Source organism: Candoia aspera, chromosome 4, assembly GCF_035149785.1.
Source record: "Candoia aspera isolate rCanAsp1 chromosome 4, rCanAsp1.hap2, whole genome shotgun sequence".
Lineage (NCBI taxonomy): Eukaryota > Metazoa > Chordata > Lepidosauria > Squamata > Boidae > Candoia > Candoia aspera.
In genome coordinates, this window is record NC_086156.1 from 99,308,704 (window position 1) to 99,334,608 (window position 25,905).

The 25,905-nt window shown below is 40.0% G+C and overlaps 1 protein-coding gene across 2 annotated transcripts; it reads right to left on the minus strand.

Moving 5' to 3' along the window:
- Nucleotides 1–268: 268 nt before the first annotated feature.
- TNNT1 (troponin T1, slow skeletal type) lies at nt 269–19,748 on the minus strand. Of its 2 annotated transcripts, none has more exons than XM_063301197.1 (10): nt 19,730–19,748; nt 13,482–13,503; nt 13,041–13,101; nt 12,672–12,788; nt 8,585–8,662; nt 6,055–6,168; nt 3,571–3,680; nt 3,370–3,460; nt 1,226–1,266; nt 269–608 (listed from the first exon to the last, which is right to left on the minus strand). In XM_063301197.1, the coding sequence occupies exons 3-10, from the start codon at nt 13,095–13,097 to the stop codon at nt 563–565; spliced, it is 654 nt and encodes a 217-aa protein (XP_063157267.1). In that variant the 5' UTR covers nt 13,098–13,101; nt 13,482–13,503; nt 19,730–19,748; the 3' UTR covers nt 269–562. The 2 variants fall into 2 exon arrangements, with proteins under 2 accessions (XP_063157267.1, XP_063157265.1); XM_063301195.1 differs by lacking the exon at nt 19,730–19,748 and adding an exon at nt 16,284–16,368.
- Between the last annotated feature and the right edge of the window lie 6,157 nt (nt 19,749–25,905).

Below are 25,905 nucleotides of genomic sequence, written 5' to 3' on the forward strand. Positions count from 1 at the left end.
CCTGCAGTTGTACATAGAACCTCTATGTCAGTGTTTCTCAACTTCAGCAACTTTAAGCATGCTGACTGGGAGATTCTGGGAGTTGAAGTCCACACATCTTGAACCTGCTGAGGTTGAGAAACACTGCTCTAAACAGTATTGTATCCCCAACTTTATGCCCATCAGAAGTCAGAAGAGGATCAGTTTCACAAAAGAATGATGATAAAGCTCGTCAGATAAGACGTATGTGCAGTTTGTTCAATCCGCTTATAAATCTAACCTTTTTTCCCTTCTTTTTTCCCCCATCAGTTAAAGAACTATTTGTACCATTTGTGCCAATCATTGGCATCAGAAAGGAATTGAATCACTGGAGAGATTCCATGGAGAAGAGAGGTTGATTTATTGTGTGTGGCTTGTGGTACAAGACTCGTCAGAGACGCACATGACAAGGATTCGGGGAACGGGTCAGGAAAGCATTCAACTCAACATGGAACAACACAGGGAAGAAAGGATGAGATGTATTTGGGAGTCACTTTGGTTGCCAAGGAGACTTCCAGATTGGGGTCCACAAGCTGAGTCCCTCTTACTTCCAGCGACCACCAAGCCTGGTTTTTCCAGCACCTTTTTTGCTGTTGGGGAGAGGTATACAAATTTGTATTATAACCTGTGGCTACTAACAGCAAACATTTTTTATAAAAAAATCACACAGATATGTATAATTTGTGAGTAAAATTCAAACCAAACTTCAGATTTTCAGGATTTAGAAGTCTGACATTGGAGATACAGATTTCCAATTCTGAAAGGTTAAACTTTGAGTTTTAACCTTTCAGTGTTATGCATGGATTTCAGCCCCTGATGGGTATGGCTGTTCTGGTTTTATTTCAGCCCCCCAATTGGGATGTTGGGAAAATCACATTAAGCAAAATTGCATAAGCTGCCCATAAGCCAGGTATGGGAAAAGTGCCATTGATAAGTCTATAAGAAACATGCAAGGTAGAAAAGGAAGCATGGCCACCAGAGCACATGGTGTCCTAGAAATTCTGTAATTGAACAAAGATATGCAGCTTGTCTTGGGTCATGAATTTAAGGCAGTGTCTAGTTTGGCCCATCTACTTCTACATTAGAAATAACTGTATTCCAGTTGTGAAAATGCACATGATTGTGGGCATAAAAATAAGGGGAAGGGGATTTGAGTCAGAAGAGTTGTTGGGTTTCTGTTGTTCCCAGTCACACACAGTTTACTCACAACTTCTGGGCATGGCTGATGCGGTTGTATAGAACATTGATCTGGAGGGGGAAGATAAAAATAAACAGAATGGAAGTGATATTAATATTATTTCAGCACCAGAGAAGGCTCCATATTTAAGAATAATTGGCTTTTAATGTTCCCTTTTTTATATAAGCAATTATAAATAGTTCACCATGCATATTCAGTAATGTGTCCTATTAATTCAATTTTTTGATGCAATTTATGACAAATTTAACTAAGACTGGCATTAAGAACAGAAGCTGTATAGGTACTAATATGCATGTAGATGTCAGAAAGATGACTGGTGTCACAATGGGCTGGCCAGGCAACAGGATACTTCCCCACTTGGATCCTTTGGCCCTTCTACAAGATGGAAGATGGTGGTGTTGACTATGACTTTGACATACCTTGGGTGAACAGGGCACTTAGACTCTCTTTTGACTTTCTGAAAGAGTTCCTTATTCCACATGCTCTGTTCTCCAAAACAGGCCATGTCTTTCTATATAATCAATATGATGGATTGAGGAATAGGGGAGGTTGGCCCAGAAGACTTCACAGAATCCCTTCTAACTCTGAATTTCTCAGTATCTGGCAAGGCTCTGAACCAGGAATAAGAATGGTCCAGCTGCGAGACTATTATATGCACAAAAAATATAAAATACCCACAATGAGGAATGGTTGGTGAAGATGACAGAACTAGCAGAAATGGCAAAATTAACTTGTTTGGTTAGAGAAAGATCAGCTACTACATTTATCAGCTACTGGAAACCCCTTACGGACTTTTTGCTGAAAAAAGAGAAAAATGAACTTGTGAAGTTTGGAAAGGGTAGCTTATGCAAAGAAGGAAATTATGATGTAATCTTAGAGCAGTGTTTCTTAACCTTGGCAACCGTGCTGACTGGGGAATTCTGGGAGCTGAAGTCCACACATCTTCAAGTTGCCAAGGTTGAAAAATACTGCCTTAGAGAGAGAGGGTAAAATATAAATTCATTATAATGGCTGTCAAAAAGATTGGAAGCTGCTTCTTTATAATCTTTTCTTTCTTTCTTTCTATTGCTATTGCTATTGCTGTATATAAATATAAAATGTAACGAGATCTGCCATTACTCAGATCTCATTACATTTTATATTTATATTTATTGATATTGATATTTATTGATGAATACTATTTATTATTTTATTGAATTTCAAACTGTTTTATTGTGAACCGCCCAGAGTCCCCCATATGGGGGAGATGGGCGGTGATAAAAACATGATAAATAAATGAAATAAATAAATAAATAAATAAATATTGCTATTGCTATTTTCTTTTTTAACTTATTCACCATTCTTCGTTTTCTTTGTTTCTTTTCTAATATTTTGTATTGTTTTTATCTCGTCAAAAATTTCTTCAATAAAAAATTGTATTTTAAAAAATGGTCCAGAAAAACCTGGATGATGGGCAGAAATAGCTCATGTTTCCTCTACTAGTTAAGGGAAGTGGGCAGATGAGATCTGTGTGTGTGTGTGTGTGTGTGTGTCCCAGAAAGGCAATTTGTACTGGGGTTGAACCTGAAAAGAAGGCAGAGAGATGATCCTGTGCAATTTGGGTACCCCTAGAAACCTGACAGTTGAAAACATAAGTTATTGGGGTGAGCTCTTCATTTCAGGATCAGCTAGTATGTTGTAAACGGACCCTTTATCCTGGAAAGGCTCCAGTGTCCTTATTCTATGGAAAGTTATTACAGGGGAAGGAGTGACATCTCTGAAACCTCTTACCATTTTAGCATTTTATTACATATATATGAACACCTCAAAAGGAGATTTTTAAAGCATCAAACAGCTGAGCTACTTGACCAGGATCCTAGAAGGGTATGATTAATCACTCTCTAAAGAGTGACTAATAAAACAGAATTTTGCATCAGGATGCAGACGCACAAAAGACTGAACCTAGAACATGCAGCGTGGGAGGAGTGAGAAGAGGTCGAAATTAAAAGATGGGAAAGATTCGCCTCCTCTACCAAGGAATTCTATCAACTTTGGAGAAAGTTATAGCTTTCTTGCATTTCATGATGCCCCTCTGAACATACTGTTTCAGATCTAACAGTGTCTCCAAGAAGAGAAAAAGTGCTCTCCTCCTCCCCAGTCCCTTGGCTTCCTACCTCGTATTTTTGACGTCTGAGTTTCTCCATCAGGTCAAACTTCTCCGATTCTAGATGATGGATCCAATCATGGAGCTCCTTGGCCTTCTCCCTGGAGACACAGGAAAAGATGATCCTCAGGTAATGCCACAGCTCCCTTCACCCTAGGTCTCCTATCCCCCCCAGGGAAGCGATCACACAGAGCTCTTCTCTGGGTCCCACCTCAGCTGTTGCTCGCTTAAGTTCTCTATATGCAACGGTTTTCGTCGCTCTGCTAAGATGCGGGTCTTCATTTCTCGGCCGGTCTGCCGCTTTCCACGTTTTTGCTCTGCCTGAAAAAACAAACCAGAACAGTCGGGTTGGAGGGTGTGCTGGACAAACTGCCTTCTAGGCATGCTGGCCCCTTGCCTTGGCTAACCCCAATCCAGCTGCCTGCCCTGCTCTGCCACCAACCTCTTGGGGGGCGGCAAGCCAAGTCTGGACATGCCTTACCTCTTTCTTCTTCTACTTGCTGCCAGTGCCTGCCCAGGACTGCTGGTCTACTACTAAAGATGCCTGTTTAGGGGCCCAGGGAACTGGCACCCTAGAGCTATGGGACTCCAAACTTGCAGCACCACTGAGGAGAGGCTGAAGCTGGAATCATGATGCTTTTCCAGAAATGTGCAGTTGCTTATATACTGTAGAACTTTCTCTGTTTCTGGCATGGCTTGCCTTTTAAAATGTAATTGGCCTTATAGGTTCATATCAGTCCTTCGACTTAGACCCGGTCAGGAAACACGGCACAAGAATGCTGGAATTCTACTTTATTGATATAAGCTAAAAATCAATCAATCAATCAAATATATTGAAAGCCTGGCTGTGTTTTTCCTTCCTCCCTCATATACCCCAGGGAGTTAAGGCAGAGTCAGTCTGAATTTCTTTTTAATGTTTTCTTCATTTCCTGAGCTTAAAATGTATTGTAACCGTCACTGCATAGTTTTTCCAAGGACATCTTTGTGGTTCTCTACACCAGCAGACAAGATGCAGATCTCATACAGCATCTACCTTCCTTACATTAAGCAACACTACTAGTCCATCAAGCCTACTTTTGCCCATTCCACTTGGCGGATGTCAGAGGCTTGTCCCAGAAACCATAAAATGTTTCTGGTTCTTCTCCTCTGTCACGAATTGTACAGGAGGGAGGGGATGGATTGATTGTTGCTGAGAACAGAGACAGCACCTACCAACATGGCTGAGATGAGACTCAATTGTTTTGGCTGTCGCTGTAACTGAAAACTGACACCAACCTGAGGAATGTAGCTGGGAATGAAGTTGTAACTGAAAGCAGTTATCAATCAATCAATTTCAAACAAACGGCGGGATCTAGGGAATTTGATTCACTTGAGTCTTTGAATGGACAGGGACTGTATCTTAATAAACTCTTTCCTGAGACTTGAATGGCTTGCAGTGAGATTTCTTGCTATTGAGATATCTGACCCCACGCACCTCACAGCGGGAGATCTTCAAGTCATGAACTAGACTTGTGAACTTCTGCATGCAAAACACATGTAATAATACACTAGGGCTCCTGCTCCACATCACAACCCCATGAAGCTCCTGGATATCCCAGTCAGATCTGGTCCATTTAACTTTGCCTGGCAGATGTCCATCAGAGCCCTGTAGGTTCTTCCCAGTCATGCTACCCAAGATCCTTTTTTTTCAAATGTGGAGATTAGATTCACATGGAGGATGGATTTATCAGCAATTCTTAGCTATGACAGCTAGATGGGAATTACTGTATGGTACCAACTGGTGCCACAGAGTTATTGGATGCATATTTAGTTTGTGGGGTCCTCAGAACCATCTGACTGGTTCATTGAGTGCAAAGGATTGGATTTGATAGACCCCTGATCTGAACCAGCAGGTTCATGTTCATCTGCTGTAATATCAGGGTGTACATCTACAGTCTATGGCATGGAAAGCCAGTGCTTCAACTCTAGACTAGAGTTTCCCAATAAATATGCAGATTAGGAAAACAGGCAGAGTCGCTCCCTCTAAAGCAGATTGAGTTGGAGGACATGAAAATTATTCAAATTGTATGAAGCATCCTCAGACTCTTGTAGAATGAGATTTCATGGGGAAACTGTGTGAGTCTGTCTCATGGTGAGAGGAGACATTATGTTAGGCCTTGGCATCTGTGGATCCCCAACAGATGTTTCTGGAAGAGGGGCATAACAAACCATTTCAATGTTGTTGCCAGGGTGACTGTGTGGCTGCATCCATGATGTCACCGAAAGCCAAGCTCAACTGAAGGAGACTAGCTTTACTGATAGCCAACATCTCACAAGATTATCACATCTCATGAGAAGTTGACATTCTTATGTTAGATTGTGCCAGAGTGTAGCCTTACTACATAAGATCTCAGGGATGCCTTTGCTAAAAGTTACACAATGGTGCCCATTTCTTGAAATGGTTGTTAACTCCTGAGAGAGTATTACATTTCTACTGGGCACCAGGAGGATAAGATCAGGGTTCCACCAGCCACCGTATGATCAATCAAACGAAAACCATTTGATTGAGTTCTATGTGCCCACCATAACAGACAGAACATTTCTTATGGGATTATATTTTGTAATAATGGATTCATGTGCAGCTTCATCTTGATGTCTCCTTCTGAAAGAAGAAAATATAATTGTTCCCTCCCAGGTAAAGCTACCACAAGCTTACCTTGACCAGGTATCCTCCAAAATGAGCTCCCATGTTGGACAGTACTTTCTTCTTCTTAGCATCATCTTCAGCCCTTTTCTTGGCCTCTTCCTCCTCTTTTCTCATCTTCTCTTCCTGCAAAGGATGACACCATGGAGAACATTATCTAAAGGCAAGGAGAAAAAAAATACTTTCCCTGCTCCCTCTTGGGAAGAATAATCAATGTGACCTTCTTTATCACAGGGGGAAAAAAATCAAGGCTCCAGGCTGTACAAGGATTCCCAAAAATCATTGGCGTGGCCTTCCAAGATTCTCCTCAAATTGCCATCAAATAGTCGTTCTTAGCATAGCAGAAGGGGAGGTGATTAAAAATATGGATAATAATCATATCCGCTATATTGTATTTCATTCATTTAATTACATTTAGATTAAATTAAAATTATATATTCTCCTGCCCCTTTCCATTTCTATGTCTTATCTCAGTTACAGGATTGTGACTCCTGACATGACTTTGAAAAGCCAAGCGTGCCCTTGTTTTGAAACAACAGAACACGTCTGTTCCATGCTAAGCACATTCAGCTCCTGTTGTCTGGTCTGGCTTAAGAATGTTTGAGGAGTTTTAGCTTCACAAATTCACATGCAAAATGCCTGGATTCACAGGCTCACAAAGTGATGGAAACACACAAATCCAATTGTTTTCATGTATGCTTAAGTGCAGAGAAGGGCATGCAACCAGCCACACAGTGGTTTTGTGATAAAAATGACTTATTGACAGCCCAGTTGGACTTTTCCTACACAACTGTTAAAGATACTGGTGGCTTTTCCTTCCTTACAAAATAAAAACCCCTACACAAAAATCAGAAACTAAAACTGCAGCGACCAATTTTGAGACTGGCTCCAGCAAGTGGCACCATTCAACAGCTGCTGTGGCCCTAATGGCACTCATGTCATTCACCTCCAAGAACCATTCAGAATGACAGATTTCCCACAATACTTTCAGACCAGCGTTATGCTAGGCATTGTAGGAAACTGAAACAGATTGGGCGACTAACAGCCCACTCAAACGTGTAACTGGCCCTTCCATTCAAGAGACCTCAACTACCAGTTGAAGACTAATGAACGCGCCTAAAATTTATTTAGATTCTGTTTCTCCCCTTTGCACAGTCAAAGGTCTCCCATGCTAAAATTTGTAGCTTCTCTCTTCCTGGCTTCATCCTTTTTTTAAAAAAAAAAATTGTTGTAAAAAAATGAAATACAAAATAAAAATATTGACACTGAGCAGTGATAATACAATGAAAAAAATCTATATTATAATAGTTAAATGAACTAAAGAATTAACAGAAAGAAAAGATCCATGTGGTAGGTATGAATACCTGTAGTGAATTAATTCAGTCCTTGAACTTATCATTAAATCTGGACCATATTGTAATGCAACGTGCCATCTCCTCATTTTTAGAGCACAAAGACTTAAAAAATCTCATATCCTGGATCCTGAAAGGAGAGTGACTTTCTTTCCAGTTATATAGGATTATCTTTTTTGCCATACCCCAAACTTGAGAAAGCTCTTCATGACAGATTTCATATTTTAAGAATATAATTCAGCATCATATTGGGATTCTTAAGTATAATATTTCTTCCCCAAATTATAGTAACGTACATGTTAATTTGAAACCAAAATAAAGGTCTAATTGGAGCAAGACCAAATCATGTGAGTTTAAAGAACCTTCAAATTTCTTACATCACCACCATAAGAAGTCTACTGTCCTTTTCTTTCTAAACATTCTTTGGAGAGTCCTATAGACCTGAAATAATATTTTCTCATGAATTAGTTTCATTCTCAAATCATAAGAAGTATATTTTGCCTTTTTAAATACTGGACCCATTTTTTTTTTTTCCAAAACTGGATATTCTGATACTTCCTTCCACAGATCAAATATAACACTAACACAGCACTAACTTTCATTTTACTTTTTCATACTTTATAAAATTGAATTGTTGGTTCCCATTCTAGTGCAGCAACTTTTAAAGAAGCTAAAATTGCAGGTACCTCAGAATTTGCTACAGCACCTGGGCCATACTGTTTAGTCAATACATTTTTATTACACACATTGCCAAGTATGTATTGAAGGCAATTCAAATTCAAAAGACAGTCTTTCAAAATCTTTAAAACAATCACTGAAAATCAACCAGTTAAAGTGTTAATCCCTTGTTTTAGCCCAAGCATTCCAATAAAATACCTTCCTGGCTATTTTCAGGCTTGAGTTGACGTCTCATGTGATTCAGGGTTATATAGCAGTTGCTTACCTATTGATCCCCAAATGTACCTGGCAGGTTTGGAAGGAAGCCCGAAATGAAGATCCTAATCTAATATATCCAGACCTTAATACCTGCTAAGATTTCAAAGGTTTTATACTCCGGAGCCCTTGGTGCTCTCTGAGCTTGGCTGTTTGCTTGCAGACGTTCCATTACCCCACTAGGTGACATCATCAGTGCATCATCATCATCAGTTTTACACTCTTTCCTGCTCATTCTAGAAGATGATGATACTCACAGCAAGCCTGGCCTGCCGCTCCCGTTCCTTCTCAGTGCGGACTCGCTGTTGTTCAGAGCGTTCTCTCCGACGGTTGTCCTGTCAAAGGACACACACAATGACTTGGACTCTGCAGCATTCAATAAGATGAACTCAAAGCCCCTTTAAAGCCAAGGACAAGATGATATATTCCCAACTCCCTTCCTTTCAGGAGATTGTGGAACTCTGCTGGCACTTGAAAACACCCGATGGACTTGAGAACTTCTCACATCTAGGGCTTGCAACATCAAAGAACAGCTTCCTCTATCACATCCTTCCATAACATGCCACTGGGCATATGCTTTTGGTCTTCAGTGAGCTCTTCCTAAGAAATTTAATTCTAAATGAATGCAGTCCCTGCTCACCCCATACTTTCAGGAATGATCACACTTCATAATCTGAGAATGCAACTATCTCATATTTTGGGTTCAACTTGCCTCGTGGTGCCTAGCCATGGGAATGAAGAGTGGGAATTCCCACAAGGTGGGAATGAAGAGCAACGCTTTGCTCGCTTGGAAGATGGCCTGTGATTTATGAAGAGTCTATATGTGTTCAGTTTCAGATTGAAGGCTGTCCAAGTCAAGTTACTTTTGCACATTCCCGGCTTCCCTGAGCAGGAAAGCAGTTCCAAAGGCAGTTCTACTTATTTCATTTGGTGGAGACAGGTGTAGAAAATTAACTGGGACCTACAGTGGAGGACCGGATCATTAAACTGATGGAGCTGGCCCAGTTGGCCCAGTTGATAAGAGAAAATACTGTTTCTGGGTTTGTTTCTACTTGGCAACCACTTTTAGACTACTTGCTTGCATCAGAAAAAAATGAAGTTTTGACTTTGGGCTTTAATGATTAAATGATTTGACTCAGTAGAAATAATGTTACTAAGGTTTAACTAATGGTAAGAGACTATATTTGCAAATGTATTCATATCTGTAGTGGAGAAGGTCGGAAGTCACTTTCTGTTTCTGTTCTCTGTCCGTTCTGTACTTTTATGGTTTTTCTTTTTTCTTTAGTTCTGCACTCTGTATTTTCTATATTCTATATTTTGTCTTTTAACTATATCCCAGTTGTGGACCTGCTTGGCAGCAAGGTGAGGCTTGGGTGCGGGGCTTGGTGTGGCAGCAAGGCAAGGTACCTGGCAAGGGCTTGGCGTGACCATCAGGCAGGGTTCTGCAGTGAGGTCCTGTGCGGCGGCAAGGCAGGGCTCGGAGGAGAGGTCCAGCGCAGCAGCAAGGCAGGGCTCTGGGGTGCAGAACCACAGTGGGGTCGGGCTGTATGGACTAGGGAATACTGTTCCATTGGGGAGACATGGCCCTGGAGGAGGCCTGTCTCTAAGTCCTGCAGGATGACATTGCTTTACTGAAGGGACCTGGGGTGAGCCAGCTGTGCTAGATCATCAGATGATCAGAAACAATGGGGGAGGGGGTTGTAAAATATCCAGACCCTAAACCATGAAGAGACAACCAACACCTTGAATTTCATCCGAAAGTCCAAAGCGATGGTATTAGCTGGGCAAAATGGATGTTTGGAAGAATGCTGTTACCAGTCTCCTCCACAAAGGGAAAGGTAGCAAGTCTAAATGCAGAAACTACAGAAGAATTCGTTTATTAAGTATGCCTGGGAAAGGGGTTGGCAGAATTCTGATGGAAAGGGTACAGTGAGCAAAATTTGGGAGATGCAGTATAGCAGTGTCAGACTTTTCCTCTTCAGTAGGTAATTGAGAAATGTATGAATGTGAGAAAGTTTACTGTATGTTTGTTAATTTAGAGACAGCATATAAAAAATGAATAGGCTTGAATTACGGAATGTTTTGCAAGACTTGAGTTGAAGGTTGGTTACTGAATGAATGATTGATTGAAGTGGCATGGCTCTTCAAAGTGATATAGTATGTTTTTTAGAGTATAGATTTTATGATTTGTGTATGTTGGTTCTTTGGTTATAATCTGTAACACTGCCTAGGCTCACCTTGGTGAGAAAGGTGGCTATATAGATCATTTAAATAAATAAACAAATAAATAATGCAGTAAAGAGTGGCATATGATAGAAATCATGCATACATGAGAAATTGGATGCTTAGTTGAATGTTTTAACATTAGGCAGGGAGAAAAGCGAGGGTGTGTCATGTCCCCCTAGTTGTTTAATTTATTTATGGGTAAAGGTATGAAAAATGTTTGTGATGATGTTAGAAATATGTTGGTGCAGATCGTGAATGTATGAGTACTTTTGTATGCATACAATGCCATATTGTTGGCTGAGAACAAATGATTTGCTGTGAATATTAAATAGATTGTGCAAAGAAAAAAGGCGTATAGATGTGAACGTTCATCTATCAAAGACCAAGATAGTTGTATTTGACAAGGAAAATAGAGTAAACAATTGCAAGTTATTGATAAATGGTGAAAAATGAGAGCAAGTAGATAGGGTTGAATCTTTATTCAAGACGGGAATATGGGGTAGAGAAATTGAAAGATGTACAAATGCTGGTCAAAGAATACTGGGTGGTCCGTTGTCTGTGTGAGTCATGTAAGTTTCTCAAGCAATTATAAGATGCTTCTCCCTACTTTGTTACATGGAAGTGAGAGTTGAGTATGTCAGGAGAAACATAAAAGTAAGCAGGCATGGAGTTCTTAAGAAGTGTGTGAAGGAGAACAAGAAGTAGTGTCAAGAATGAATGGATGCTGAATTCATGTGGACTGAATATAAAAATATTTTATATTCAGTCCACATTAGAATAAAAAAATACAAATGAAGAACTATAGTCATATATAAATAAGGAAAAATATAATATAAATAAATAAATAAAATAATAAAATAATAAAATAATATATTAAAAAGGGGGGGGAAAGAAAGATAGAAAGACATCGTGTTTGGAAAAGTCGAGGGCCAGCGGAAAAGAGGAAGACCTTCAATGCGATAGATTGATACAATTACCGCAACAATGGATGCAAACATTGGAACAGCCAGGCACATGGCGCAAGACTGAACACCATTATAACACCTGTTATACTGTACGTAGGGTCGCCATGAGTCGTAAATGACTCGACAGCAACTAACAACAACAACAACAACATGGTCATATAGAGACAATGAATGACGTTCAGATTGCAAACCAAATACGTGAAAGAAGAGCAAATAGACCAAGAAAAATGGGAAGGCTGAGAAAGTCATGGTTGGATAGAGTGATGTGATATTTATAACAAAAAAGTTGAATTTAAAGAAATTTAAAGAATTTAAAGCTATGTATGAATTACTGTATAGACATGGTGGAAACAGGGTTGATTTGCAATGATAGGAAGTTATAGCATTATGCAAAACCTGTCTGCAGTTTGCACAATACTGATAGAGTTTGTGTCTGTCTGTCTGTCTGATATATCTAGGGGATCACAGGTTGGGCAAGGCTGCTAACAGGTTTTCATGTTTGCTGCAAAGCAACAGAATGGTAGTCGGGAACAGTAGTTCCCAAATTTTTCAAGTATATGGACCACCACATTATCATCATCATAAGCTTCTGGGGATCACACATAAGCAAGGGGCTAGTAGTATTGCCCCCTTAACTATCAAAGCAACGTAACTTTCTCAATGGAATTGGCAGGGCTCCCAAAGTAAATATTTTTTTAAAACATTGAAGTAGTCCAAATCTCACAAAATTTTGATGTTCCCATCTGAAATCTTGAAAAAAAATCAAGGGAGGACAGCAACAAGATCTGGCAATCTTCTAATATTTTTGCCATTAAAAAGAAATACTTACTTTTACTTGGTGCCCATATTAGGAACCATACCAACAGTGGTCCCTAGACAAGACAGGAAGCTCTGAAAGACTGGCCTTTGGGTTTGTTCTGCTTCCTTCCTTGAAATATTTTCCAGTTGCATCTCCATACATGAACAATGAAACGCATTGTGTTGACTTGCACATGCCAACATTTATGCAAAGGAAGGAACTGTTAAGAGTTTTATCCAGTGGTGGACAGCACAGAAAAATGATTAGAACCAATTCAAACAGCTATGTAAAAGGTTGCCACGGCCAACCCATTTTGGCATCAAGCTACACAAAACCTTGCTGGCTAGAACTTACAATCCTTGACATGAGGCCCACAAGTTCTTCTTCTTCTTTTTTCCTCTGCTCAAAGTGTACATCAATGAGAGTTTGCAATTCCAGGAGATCCTTCTCCATACGCTTGCGGTGAATGTCCTGTTCATGATCATCAGAGAGAAAAAGAGATGTGAACATGAAAAGTATTTCCTTCCAACATCTCTGAAGGACACCAAGTTGATGACATGCTTGTCTAAATGGTTTGGTCCACTTTTTTTGTGCTTGCCAAACTATTCCATCTGAAATAACTACTTTTATTGGCAATAGCTGTGGATACGAAGGATTTGGGAATGTCCATAAGCACACGCACACTCATGCAAAAAGATTATGAGCAATTAAGAAAATACTCACATCAAAATCCACTCTCTCCCCCTCGGGGATTTTTGGAGGAGCTAACTGTGGAACCATTGGCCTTTGTTTGGGTGAGCACAGATCAAGAAAGAAGAATATTGTTACAATTTTTTATTTTTGGCCACCAATGCCACCCTCCCAAACCTATAAAATCTTCAGACAAACTCCTTCTCAACCATTGAATTATATTGATATAATTAGTGAACAGAACCAAGACAAATTGCCCAAAGTATGTAAGGATAAAAGTATACCTATTACAGGCTTCAGTGTCTTAACAATGAGATAATCGTTATGCAAACGTAATTGTATCTTCTGTCCATGAGATAGCATCATGGAGGAAAAATTGGATTTCATTGTAGAAAGACACAGGAGCTGAGAGAGGTGGGGAAAAAATTATTGCAACTCTAATTGGGTATAACTGCTTACTCTTCCCCCTCTTACCTTGCTCTGGGGCGTTCTTCTTCTGTGAGAAACAGAAGATAGAAAGACGATTATTAGATGTAGAGAAGGAAGAAAACTTTGGACTGCGAAAGACTTGTCAGGGATGACACAGGAGAGAGTCTGTGCACGTCAAGGAAACTGAATTTTGCATAATCCTAACAAGGGGTAGCATTCATTTCTACACATTCGCAATAAGAGCCAATTAGGGCAAGAATAAAAAGTGGCTGACAATGTTGGATTTTCCTAGCTAGATATTTATTTCATTAAAGTGACTGTTCTGCACTGGAACTGGAGAGGTGTTCTGGTGACTGCTGGGATGTGTTTTATACTTGGGCTGGGTAGGTGATGTGATGGAGTGGTCCTAACATTATTGTCATCATCTGCTGGGCTTCTTCTCTAATATAGGGATCTTGGCATCCAAAATTTTGATCAGTGCTGGGGTGGACAACCTATCATTTTCCAACTGTTGCAGAATTGCAACTTCTAGCAACACCAGTAAGCCAGGACAGTGGTGAGGGTGCTGGAAATTATAGTGCAAAACAACCAGAGAGAGCAAAAGTGCCATCACCATTGGCCTTCTATAGGATTGCTTACTTAAAGTGGAGTTCTTCTGCCATTTAGACTGCTATATAATGTTCAGAGCATCTTGCCAACATTTCAGTGATACTGTGAGATATCAACAACCCTTGGATTGCCTCTCTCGGCCTATAGCGCCTCCCCTCCCCCCAAAAAGTGGTTTGAAAACTTGGCGATTTGAAAACAGCCTGGAGGTGAGCTTTAAATCTAACCCCAAACCCCAGAAATTAGTGCATGGATATAGATAGATACCAAAGAAAATACAGTTTTCATGATCTGACATTGGTTTGATCACAGGCATGTCTATAGGTACTGGAAAATATCTACCACCACCATTTGGGCTTCGATATGTTGCTTCCCTTATAGACATGAGAGGGGTATGCATGTTCTCAGATACATAGATACCTAGTGAGAACACACCGCTACACACTACATGCATGTATCCAGAACATGCGTAGCACACAGACAGCATCAGAGGCCCACAGAAATATCTCTATAAAATATATCTGCCAGGCCTGTTCTTTTAGGAACCTGCGCACATCCTCTTCTTTGGGGGGATGTGGATGGGTGGGGAGGAGGAAATACATTGTAGGAGAAGGAGCAAGAGCTGTGAGTGCATTTTTGGCAGAGGCCAAGAGACTTCAGAGAGGGGAAAAGGAAGAAACAAGATGGTGGATAGGAATGGCGTTTCAAATCCGTCCAACACTTTATAACTTTCCTTTATCAGCGTTCAAGCATTCATCCCTAAGTTCATTTCTACAAGTCGCCTTGTCTATTCTGCCTCCAGTGCTTACTTTCTATAAGGGGAATTCTCCTATATTCTATGCCACTAGCACCCAATGGATTTTGCTAGCTTTTATTTCAAGCAATGGCCCCTTATGTAGAATTAGACTAGTATTTTTCCTACGTTCAAGCTTTTTACTTGCAGGGAGGTGCTTACCTAGAGGAACACTAAAAAAAATAATGTCTGCCCACTTCCCTGTACGTACATGAGGGGGTATAGCCTTTTCTATCACTTACTTGTATAGACTGGATCAATATTGCTTGTCTCTTTATGGCTATTCTGGGAGATACTGCATATACTTGCAAGTAAGCCAAGAATTTTAGGTACCAAAATGCACCCCCAAAATTGGGTTCGGCTTACCTGCAGATGGGCTTATCGTGAGTATATACTGTACGGTAATACTTTTTTAAAGTACCTGTACATCCTGCATATACTCATGTATAAGGCCTTCCGTAGATAAGCTGATTCTTGAATTTTTAACCAAAATACCATGAAAAATGGATAATCCGCAAATTACCCACAGATAAGCCAATTGTGAAAATTAAAACTTATGAATATTTTGAGGGTTGGCTTATCTGTGTGTTGCACATTTTTCACGGTATTTTGGTTAAAAATTTGAGGCTATATATGCGGGTATACATGGTACATTAGGACCTTAACTTTCCCAGGACAGGAATGCTACAAATATCAACAACCAATAGTCACCTAGCACAAAGCATGAGAAGTGTAAAGCAGGATTTCTGTTAAGCTCTAAAAAGGGCAGGAGGAAAGGGAGTCAGTTTTAAACCCAAGAGCATACAGGTAGTCCTCACTTAATGACCATTCATTAACAGTTCAGACTTATGACGGCTCTGAAAAACTGACTTTCGCCCGGTCCTCATACTCATGACTGTCACAGCATCCCTACAGTCACTTGGCAACCGGTTTGTATTTACAACCATCACAGCATCCCATGGTCACATGATCGCCATTTCGACTTTCCCAGCCGGCTTTTGGCAAGCAAAATCAATGGTGAACTGTGTGATTTGCTTAACAACTGCCACAAAAAAGGTTGTAAAGTCAGGTTGGATTCACTTAATGACCACATTGCTTAGTGACCAAACTTCCGGTCCCAATTGTGGTCGTTAAGCGAGGACTACCTGTATAAGGTGGGGACAGCAGCCTCAACTGTCAGAAAGCAATCAACTGTTTGAAGTGGCTTCAGTTGTGGCATTACAGTAAAGACTCATGACTACCCCTATGACATCGGATTTCTGGTAAACTTCAGCTGACTGTGAACCAGCCAAGGAGAGCCCATCAGCTGGTACCTTCTATCCAGCCTGTACCTGAGACCGTGATTCAGATGGAATGAAGGAAGATGTTTTTATCTTGGCCTCCCACAAGGTGTTTTCCCCACCCACCCCCTTCCCCAGAGGGAGAAACGGAGTGAAGGAGAAATGTACCTGGCTCAGGAGCCTGGTCAGGTTCTTCGGCCACTGCAAACAACATACATCGCAGAGACAAGAGGTTGGAAAATAATATTGGGCAGGGAGAGGATGGAGCAAGAATAGAGAAGGAGGTTGTAGAGTAGAGACCAAGTCCAGAAGAAAAAGGAAAAGGCAGTTAGATCAATCCATCAACAGGCCATTTCCCCAAGCTGGTGCATGTCAAATGGATCAGATGCACTTCCCATTGAAATCCCACTGAATTTACAGCCAGGAAGGCTGGGGATGATGAACACTGCAGTCTGATACATCTAAAGGGCACCATGTTGGGAAAGACTGATCTAGAGGTTGAGGATAAAAGGGTCCGGATCATCAAAAGAATTACTCATTAGCCAAAGGAAGGAAACCATCCCCCAGCCTATGCCAGTGTTTCTCAACCTTTAAAGTGTGGAAGGCTGGCTGGGGAATTCTGGGAGTTGGAGTCCGCACATCTTAAAGTTGTCAAGGTTGACTGGCCTATGCATTGGAAGCGATCATGGATATTCACACACACACACACACCTTTGTTCTTCTACACTCCAAAGGCCTCAGATAAACCCTAGAGCAGAATCCAGGTAGTCCTTGTGGGAACCTGGATGCTCTACTATCATTTAAGGAATCAAGCTCCTGTTTCTCTGCACCAATTCTGAGTTGTCTGCTTTCAAGGAATTTTCCCACATCTCTAGAGGGACCCAAGACATTATAAGGAAACTTTGGGCATTGGTTGATAGCACATAATCCACTTGGCCAAGGCAATATGGGGTCATGTTCTTCTGCTGAGGCAACTGAAAAAACCATCCAGAACATTAAAAAAAGAAACATGACCATGGTAATTCCATTAAAGGAAAATAGCAGTAGCGAGCACACTTACTCCATTACTCATTTTTTTCCCCTTGAGCTACCCCAACATTCCCAGGACGCAGTTGCATAAAGTGCCCTTTGACATATGCTGGAGTCACAATCACCTAAGCAGCAAATCATACCAGCTGGCCCAGCAAAGACTTTTGAGGAAAGCACACTCCTGAGAAAGGCAATGCTTAAGAAATTGTTTTGGTTTTTAATGGGATTTTATTGGAATTTTACTGTGTATTTATTTGAGTTTTTATTGTATATTTATTCTGTTTGTAAACTGCCCAGAGTCCCTCCGGTCAGAGGAGATGGGCGGTGACAAATTTGATAAATAAATAAATGCTTTCAAATGTGTGTGTGTGTGTGTGTGTGATGGGACAGGGCCTTCAAAAGTGAGAAATGTTCCCTAAAAATCCCCCCAAAATAGAATTATGGTTTCTCTGGCTGTTCCTGTTCTGATGGCAGCCTTGACCTGAGACCATCCTGCTCTGAGTAATGCCAGTCAACCAAGTGTTCTATAAGCAAGATGTAGCCAATCAGCATTGGTTGTGCAGTAATGTCCTGAAGGGCAAGTTGTCCTCACTCAGCAGGGAAGAAGAAAGTTGACCCAGTATTCCCTGCTCTCTCTTCAGGTTTAAGGCATTAGCAGCAGGATATTTGCCCTCTGAGATATTACCATTCTACTGCCTTCCCTCCCACATCACTTAATGCTTTTTTGGACTCCCTGATTCCCAAACATTAAAAGGGGACCCATTTCTTAGGGAATACAACAAATGTCTGTAGAAATTGTTAATATGTTTTCTACTACAGATTAAGGTTACTATGGTAACTAACCATTTTGGCCGGGTGAAGAGGTTGAATTTAATTGTCCCCTTTTCACGTGTTAATGGTTGCATTGCCTAAGGGAGGAACTTGCCTGAACTTGTTTTAGTTTCAGTTTCCCTTCTGTGTAGGCTTGCAGAGAATATGCAGCTGAGAGAAATCTCTCCTCTCAGCAAACAGCCTTTAAATATGTTTGCTTTCTGTAAATAAAATTATTTTTATAGAAATGCCTGGTGTGTGACTTTTCTGATCTCTCCTGGGCCAAAGGCTTTCTAAGCACTCTGCCAACAGAAATAACTTTTGGCTCCGCACACAGTGAAAATGTTGTGCGTTATTCAAAATGACCCAAGATTACTCAAAATGACCCAAAGAGTGCATTCAGATATTATTTCTGGACACCAAAATTTCAAGAAAGAAGTGTGGATGATAAAATGTTGCAAAATTATCAGATATTAGAATCTGTTAAACCAAAAGAGAAAAGCAAAAAGTAGAAAGCAAAAAGAAAAAAGAAAAAAGCAGAAACCGGAAAAAGAAAAAGAAAAAAGGGAAAGAAGTTTCAGGGGTGAATAAAACCACTTCAAGCACATAAGTGAAGGAATACAGATCATAAAAACAATATTGGATTTATAAATTTGTATTGGATCCAGCCACACTATGGTGCAACCTTCCTCAGTCTGGTGGCTCTGCTGGGTGGGGATGATGAAGGTTGCATCCAGGATTCTAAGAGGTTTGGGGGCAGATACTTGACACCTCTCCACATCCTACATCAATAGAATTCCCCTTCCCCTTCTCTGAAGTCAGTAGTCCAAGAAGCAGAAGGGAAGCAAAATATTGGGATTATATTTCAGGTGATTGGATGAAAAATAGCTATCCATATGAGCATCTCAGGTACTGAACCACACTTTCTGTGGGGACTCCTCCATCTATGGAGCCTGGACCAATTGCTCCTGTTTTCCCTCCTCGTAAAAAAGGTTCTGTGACCTACATATTTAGAAGCATCAGGATGGGGACGGCTGAAATAACAGTGATGCTCAAAAACACACACTCTGGCTATTTCATAGCAAATGAAAATCATCCCCAGAAACTAAGAGGAGCCAAGCTATCATGATTCATCCCAAGCTGAAAGAAAAACCAGTGAATGGAAGCAAAACCAGAGAGTCTGTTGTAATTGCAAACATTCCCCTTCATTCCCATGGGAATGGAGCCCTATCTTCCAGATCTTATTCACGATGTCCCGCTCCCTTCAGGAACGAGAAGTAACTTTTCTAAGTTCTCCAGCATGTCAATCACCTCTTACTACAGCTTGATTCTTGCTGGAATTCTGTTTGCCATAGGACTAAAAGAAAAAAAGAGGCATTTAGATGATTGGGATAGGCAGATAGCACTGTAATCTTCCCCACTACTGTATTGAATTGGTGTTCTTTATCCATCCTTGGATTGGCAGAAAAACAAGACCAGCATAATATTCGCCACTCCCATTGTTGATCCTTATAATTCCCCAGAGCTTCTGTTTCCAGTCACCTGACTCCCTCCAAATAATGAGTGACAAAACCTAACAGATGTTCCACACCTTGGTGCTGCCCTTGGATTTTGTCACAATAAGGGGGAAATATTACTTTAACACTGGGGCAGCCTGCCTTACTCAGAATGGATGGAGAGGGAGGCAACTTCATGGGGATAAGGTAGAAAATAAGTTGCCAGGGCATGAATTACTCCGTGGTTAAGCACAACTGGGGACATGGCCATTTTCTCACCTTCTTCTTCTTCTTCAGCATGTTCCTCTTCTTGAAGAAAGAAAATGAAAAAGAAAGAGAGTGAGAGAGACGTGGAGAGGTTCTTAACTTAGTGGATGAGGAAGAGGTTAGGTGGTCAACAAATATGGAATATTTAGATGTTGCTGATAACTGCAAGTTAGGGAAGGTTTTGGAAATAGGTGCAGGCAATATTCCCAGTGATAGCCTATTTTTTAACACAGGGGTGAAATAACTTGCAAATCCAGGGTCATATGTGGCCACAAGGGTGCACAGGGAAACAAGTGCTGCAAACGAAACATCCATCATGATGCATACTTTGTCCCTTTGCCATATGCCCCCTTGCATATGATATTGTGATGCAAACATGAAAGAGTGGAGCTTGCATTGTGATATCACAACACCCATTTCTTTCTTTTGGCATTAGCATGGTTAGAGACATATGCTTATACGTGTGGCCTGTCAAAGTCTCAAGGGTGGCCCTAGAGCCTGCCCAAATTCACAGCTGTCTGTTAATTTTCAATGTGATTGACCAAGAAAATGTTTGGATATATTTGAAAACCTCATATTTAATATATTTAATTTATTTTAATGAACTTTAAATTAAATTAAATTTAGTTTTTGCCCTCGTCTTATTCATTTCTGGTTTTAACCACTTTTTGGGAATATGGTCTTTGTTCCCCAAATGTTATGCATCCCTGCTTTACACCATTTTCTCCCCTGCCAGAGAAATCTGTTTAAATAAATAATGGGTAAGAAAGAAAAAAGGTCTACTTTTTTTTTTTTTTTGGCTCTGGCAGGAATGCTTTAAATCTTAAAGGTGTAGAAAGAAAAAAGTAATGCTATCATGGATGCCACAAATCAGCAACATTTTTGCTTTATTTTTTATTTATTTATTGGATCTGTTAAGGCCATCCAACTCCAAAAAGACTCTGGCGCTCTGACGCTTTTCCCTCAAAGAAGTCAACATTGTTATATAGCTACAGACAAAAATTCCGTAAGGGAAAAAAATAAATAAGGAAAGACATATTAAGGCTGGATTTTCTTTATGATGAAAGGAAGTGAGTAAACTGGGATGTTGGTATTCATGTGGATATTTGTTACTCTAAATCGGTGTTTCTCAACCTTGGCAACTCTAAGATGTGTGGACTTGAACTCCCAGAATTCCCCAGCCAGCATGCTGGCTGGAGAATTCTGGGAGTTCAAGTCCACACATTTTAGAATTCTAAAACACATTTTAGAATTTAGAATTGCCAAGGTTGAGAAACACTGCTCTGAATAACCACGACAGCTTTCCTATGCTCTCTATGCCTTTAAGAAAACCAGCAGAAAAACAGACTGCCTCGTGTATAACAAAAGCCATTGTCTGAAAAGTTGTTATTACAACTACACATTTTTTTAAAAAAGAAAGAAACTGAAAAAACTACTCCTAGAACTGACAGGGAGTAATAATGGGTGGATTAGAAATCCCTTACCTTCCTGCTGCTCCCTGGGAGGTGGGAATCATAGTTGGCAGAAAAAGAGACAATGAGAGAAATTGAGATATAAATATGAGTAGATCCTTATTTTATAAAACTCTAGGCACATTGACTGTAGATAGCTAAAGAATTTTGAAACTGGTGTGAAACCACTTTAATAGGTATGAGTTCCTCCAAATTATGTCAACAAATGCAATTTTGTAAAGAGCTAAGGGTTTTAAGAGTTCTTAATCCTTTCAGAGAAGTTTCCTAGTTTGGTTGGAGACATGGGAAGGTTCAGATGTGGTCCTGTATGTACCACAGACATTTCCTGTAAGGCCTTCATTGTCTGCAGGAGGCCAGTAAGCAATCGTTCAGTTGTTGAGTCCTACTTGCCCAATACATTTGGTAGAGCCAGTTTGGTCTAGTGGTTAAGGCAACAGGCTAGAAACCAGGAGTCTGTGAGTTCTAGTCCCATCTTAGGCATGAAAGCTGGCTGGGTGACCTTGGGCCAGTCCCTCCCTCTCAGCCCAACCCACTCACAGGGTTCTTGTTGCGGGGAAAATAGGAGGAGGAGGGACGCTGCCTTGAGTTATTTATAAAAACAATAAAGGCAGATAAAAATGTAAAAAAATAAATATATATTTCTCTTCTACACACTGTGTCTACTACGGCCCCCAGTTTAAGATGAATATAGATATGAAGCCAAATGAGATCATTATCTTTACAATATTTGGAGGTGAATGTTTGTGGAAGGAGGTGAAGAAAATGGGAGCAATTGTTTTTCTTTTCCTACATTTTCCTGTTCTGAGAGATTGAAAAAACAATTAAATTTAAAAATGGCCACACCGATTTTTTAAAAAGACAGGCTCTTTGGCCATTCACTGGAGGCTGCCATTACAGTGAAGTTGCACAGCTATAGAAAAGGACATACTTTCACAGAGATAGAATATGGCTCTTACAGAAGTTCATTTTATTTTGAGGGCAAATAATGGGTTGCCAACAAGTGGTCTTTTCAACCGTTTAATAATCAGACAACAATAGTATAAAACAGGAGATTTTATGTAAACTAGATTGTTTCCAGCATTTCACTATTTATCTTTCCTTCCCTATTTATCTTGCTTTGCGATTTGGTTGGATAGCAATTTCTGCCCATCTATGTCACCAAATGGAACTACCTCTTGCTATTTCAGCTCTTCCATGTAGTCCCTTCTATTGTTACACAGTAAGTAAAAATGAGACTTTTTTCAAATCAAGCTTGACTCTTGATGACTTTGTGGAGATTTCTGGGTTATTTTATTGACAATAGCATAGAAATGGTTTGCCACTGTCTTCTTCTGCAATGTTTTTTCAACTTCTACAGACCTACAGGCCCATACCAGCAGTAACCAAGACCAACCCTACTTAGCATTTTCAGGCTCAGCCAAAGATACTTAGGTGCTGTCATCAGCTATGTGTAAACACTCCTCCAAAACAAGGGTTGTGATGGGGAAGAAGAAATATTTACATTGTATCATAACATGCTACTCAAATTTTAAATCTGATCTATTTTTTTTCCTTTTGTCTCTAGATTCCAGGTTTTCCTTTTATCTTTTAAACATCTTGTGAAACACCCATCATGCTTTGTTTAAAAACAAAAGCTAAGGTGGGGACAGGGGTAATCAGCTTGATTTTGAAATCCTATGCACATAGAGCAGAAGTAATTTGGTTTAATTCTGTAAAACTTTTCCTGGGTATGTGTGCTGGAAAAATTAATAAATAAAGCTGATTTCACGCTATTTCATTAAACAATCTTTTCAGTTTTTTGGATCTGCTTCACATGTTTTTGGATGAATGAACAGTCTATTTGCAATTCTTCAACCTGAAACACCAACAGATTTCATATTTCAAAATTTAGAGCTGCAGTTTCAAGTCACCACACTTGAAGATATGAATCTCATCACTGATTCTGAGGCAGAATCTTAAGTATGTAAACTAAGCAATTACCCCAATTCTTCTAAAAAATCCCCAAATCCAATAGTAATCCCCTCAGAGAGTATCATTAATAAATCACAGGAGGAGAATTTATATGAGTATGCTTGAAAATGCCCCTCTTCCCCCAAACTTTGTACATATTTAATTACACATTTGGGACTGGATGTTGATCTACTTACTCATATTCGACTTCTTCATCAGACATGGTGGAAGTTATTAGGTTTTATCTAGAAAAAAGAAATAGACAAGCCATGTTTTTTTGGTGTTTTTTTGCTGGTAAGAAAGATTGTGGAATTAAATCTCAGATATTAGCTCTGACAAATGTCTTTGGAAAAGTTATTAATAAACCACCTTCACTGCCATAATCATAATAATCACAGTCATCTCTATTTTTAGTATTGCTACTATTATTATTTTAGGCACATTGTCTTAGTTTAAAGCAGTCCTAATCAAAGCAGTAATTAAATAGTTAATAATGGCTTGCTTAACCCACAGGCCACTGCCTGTTGCTCCAGACTCAGCCTGAGAGCTCATTCTAAATCCATGTGGAACCCTTTGGCCTTTTATGGTATGAATTGTAGTCAGAGCCAGTAAAGAGACAAAGAAGGACTGGGATCAAAGGCAGCAGGCTGGGTATGTAGGAACAAGGTTAGGGAAGATAATAGTTTCCATCACAGTCTATTTTTAACCTTTCTCATCACTAAGCTTAGCCCAGAAGGGAATACAAGTCCTTTCCAATGAAGGAACCTGGCCAACCTGCGCATGGGATTTATGGGAAGAGGGAAACCAGGTTCAGTGGGATGCTCTGGCTGGATATTGGAATATAATTGGATGCTTCATAGGAGAGAATCTGGGAATGTAACACTGAACCCTTCTTTTTACTGAACGGCATTTTCTCACACAAGGCTTTCATTGGCTGAACTGGGTCGCCCCTGTTCACTGGTCTCATTCGTATCTCACCCTTTCTTTACAGCCGGGGTGCACAAGTACTTTTGGACCTTGGGTTGCATTGAGCTTTTGAGGTTAGAGGCTAAACTCCAAAATGAGGGAGGGGCCAGAACAAAAATGGCATGTTTTATTTAGCTTGAATGAGAACGACATTGATATCATATTTAATATCCTTCTTTTTGTTGCATTAAAGATTATGTTTCAGGAGCAGATTCTGGGCAGAGTTCAGAATACTACTCCCTCTTTCTGCTTTCCTCTTTTATCCCCTCAGCAATTGTTTGAGGTATAGTAGATTAGACAGAAAAATAGAAATTGGCTCAAACTTAGCCAGCTAGTTATGTGGACATGTGGGGATTTGAACCTGATTTCTTCCTAATTACTACAGGTAGTCCTCACTTAATTACCACAACTGGGAAAGGAATTTTGGTTGCTAAGCAAAGCAGTCATTAAGTGAATTGACCCGATTTTATGACCTTTTTTGTGGCAGGCATTAAACGAATCACCACAGACATTAAGCAAACCATGTGGTCATTAAGTGAATCACATGGTTCCCCATTGATTTTGCTTGTCCAAAGCTAGCCAGGAAGGCAAAAAATGGCAATCATGTGACCACAGGACACTGTGATGGCCTTAAGTGTGAGGACCGGTTGTAAGTCTGTTTTTCCAGCACCATCATAAGTCCAAACTGTCACTAAACAAATGGTTGTTAAGTAAGGACTACCTGTAGACTATGATGCCTACTTCGTGCTTATGTTTACTACTAATGCTACTTAGCAAAACTGAACATTGCTCCATTACAAGCTTAAAGGGTTTGTCAACCTGGCTTAATTATCCTGGCTACCCTCCAAGAAATATCCTATCTTTCTAAGGATTGCAAAATTTCCATGCTAGTTGGTCCTTGGGCCATGGAAACGCAAGAGAAGTGTGTATATCCTAGGCCTGTGGACACTTGGAAAATCTTTTGGAATAAGTGATTTGGATCTCACGGAAGTGCAATTCTTTAATAATCTCATTAAATGCGTTCCTATAATGACAGAGCGCTGCTGGGTTTTTGCCAAGCATGCGATGATGCTTCCAAATCACTCTTCAAAGAATATCCCTTGCGTATATCACTTGCAGAAACTACGGAGAGCTTTTGTTTTCCAGACCGTGGGCCGGAAAAGGAAAGCTTTGGTACAACTTGTGAGAAGTCATAAAATGGAGTGACAGAACACCAGAGAGAAAATATAGGTAAAGAAACTTTTCGCCAAATAATACTTGCAAACAGATGTATCCAGTGTACCTAGTTTATTGGAATAAAGAAATATATAATATAAAATGTATCCCAAATGTAAATATATGAAGAACCTATCCTGGTCTGTGTGATGAAATAAAGAAAATAATTTTAGGTATCAATGATTCTCTAACACACTCTTAAGGAAAATGCAGTATCTCTGCTCTAGCGTATAGCAATATAATATGTAACAACACTACACAGACACTATTTATGGTACTAGAGTTAGCAGCTTCTGTACAATTTCAAAACTTGTAGCAATGTAAAAAATTAAAGAGAAAAGGATTTAGAATACATATATTTTACTACATAGTAGGGCCTGAATTTGCTCTGATTATCCAGGAAAGGTGTAAGCCATTGACTCATCCGAGTGCTTTGCTGGTGTTCATACAACACATTCATCCATGGTTTACTGGGTTAGGGTTTACTGAATTAATTGTCCAGGTTCCCATTATAAACTAACCACTCTGGCTAGATTCCCAAAATACACTGAGCCACAAACTAGCTGGCCCCAATTTAGCCTTCTA

Bases quoted from the DNA above. Each gene is read 5' to 3' on its own strand.
- TNNT1 (XM_063301195.1), bottom strand. From the start codon at position 16,329: ATGTTGTTTGCAGTGGCCGAAGAACCTGACCAGGCTCCTGAGCCAG. The intron at 8,663-12,671 runs GTAAGTTCTAGC...GTCCTTTGACAG, and splicing joins TGGGCCTCATGTCAAGGATT to GACAACCGTCGGAGAGAACG. The intron at 609-1,225 runs GTGAGTAAACTG...TCTCCCCAACAG, and splicing joins ATCAGCCATGCCCAGAAGTT to CAAAAAAGGTGCTGGAAAAA.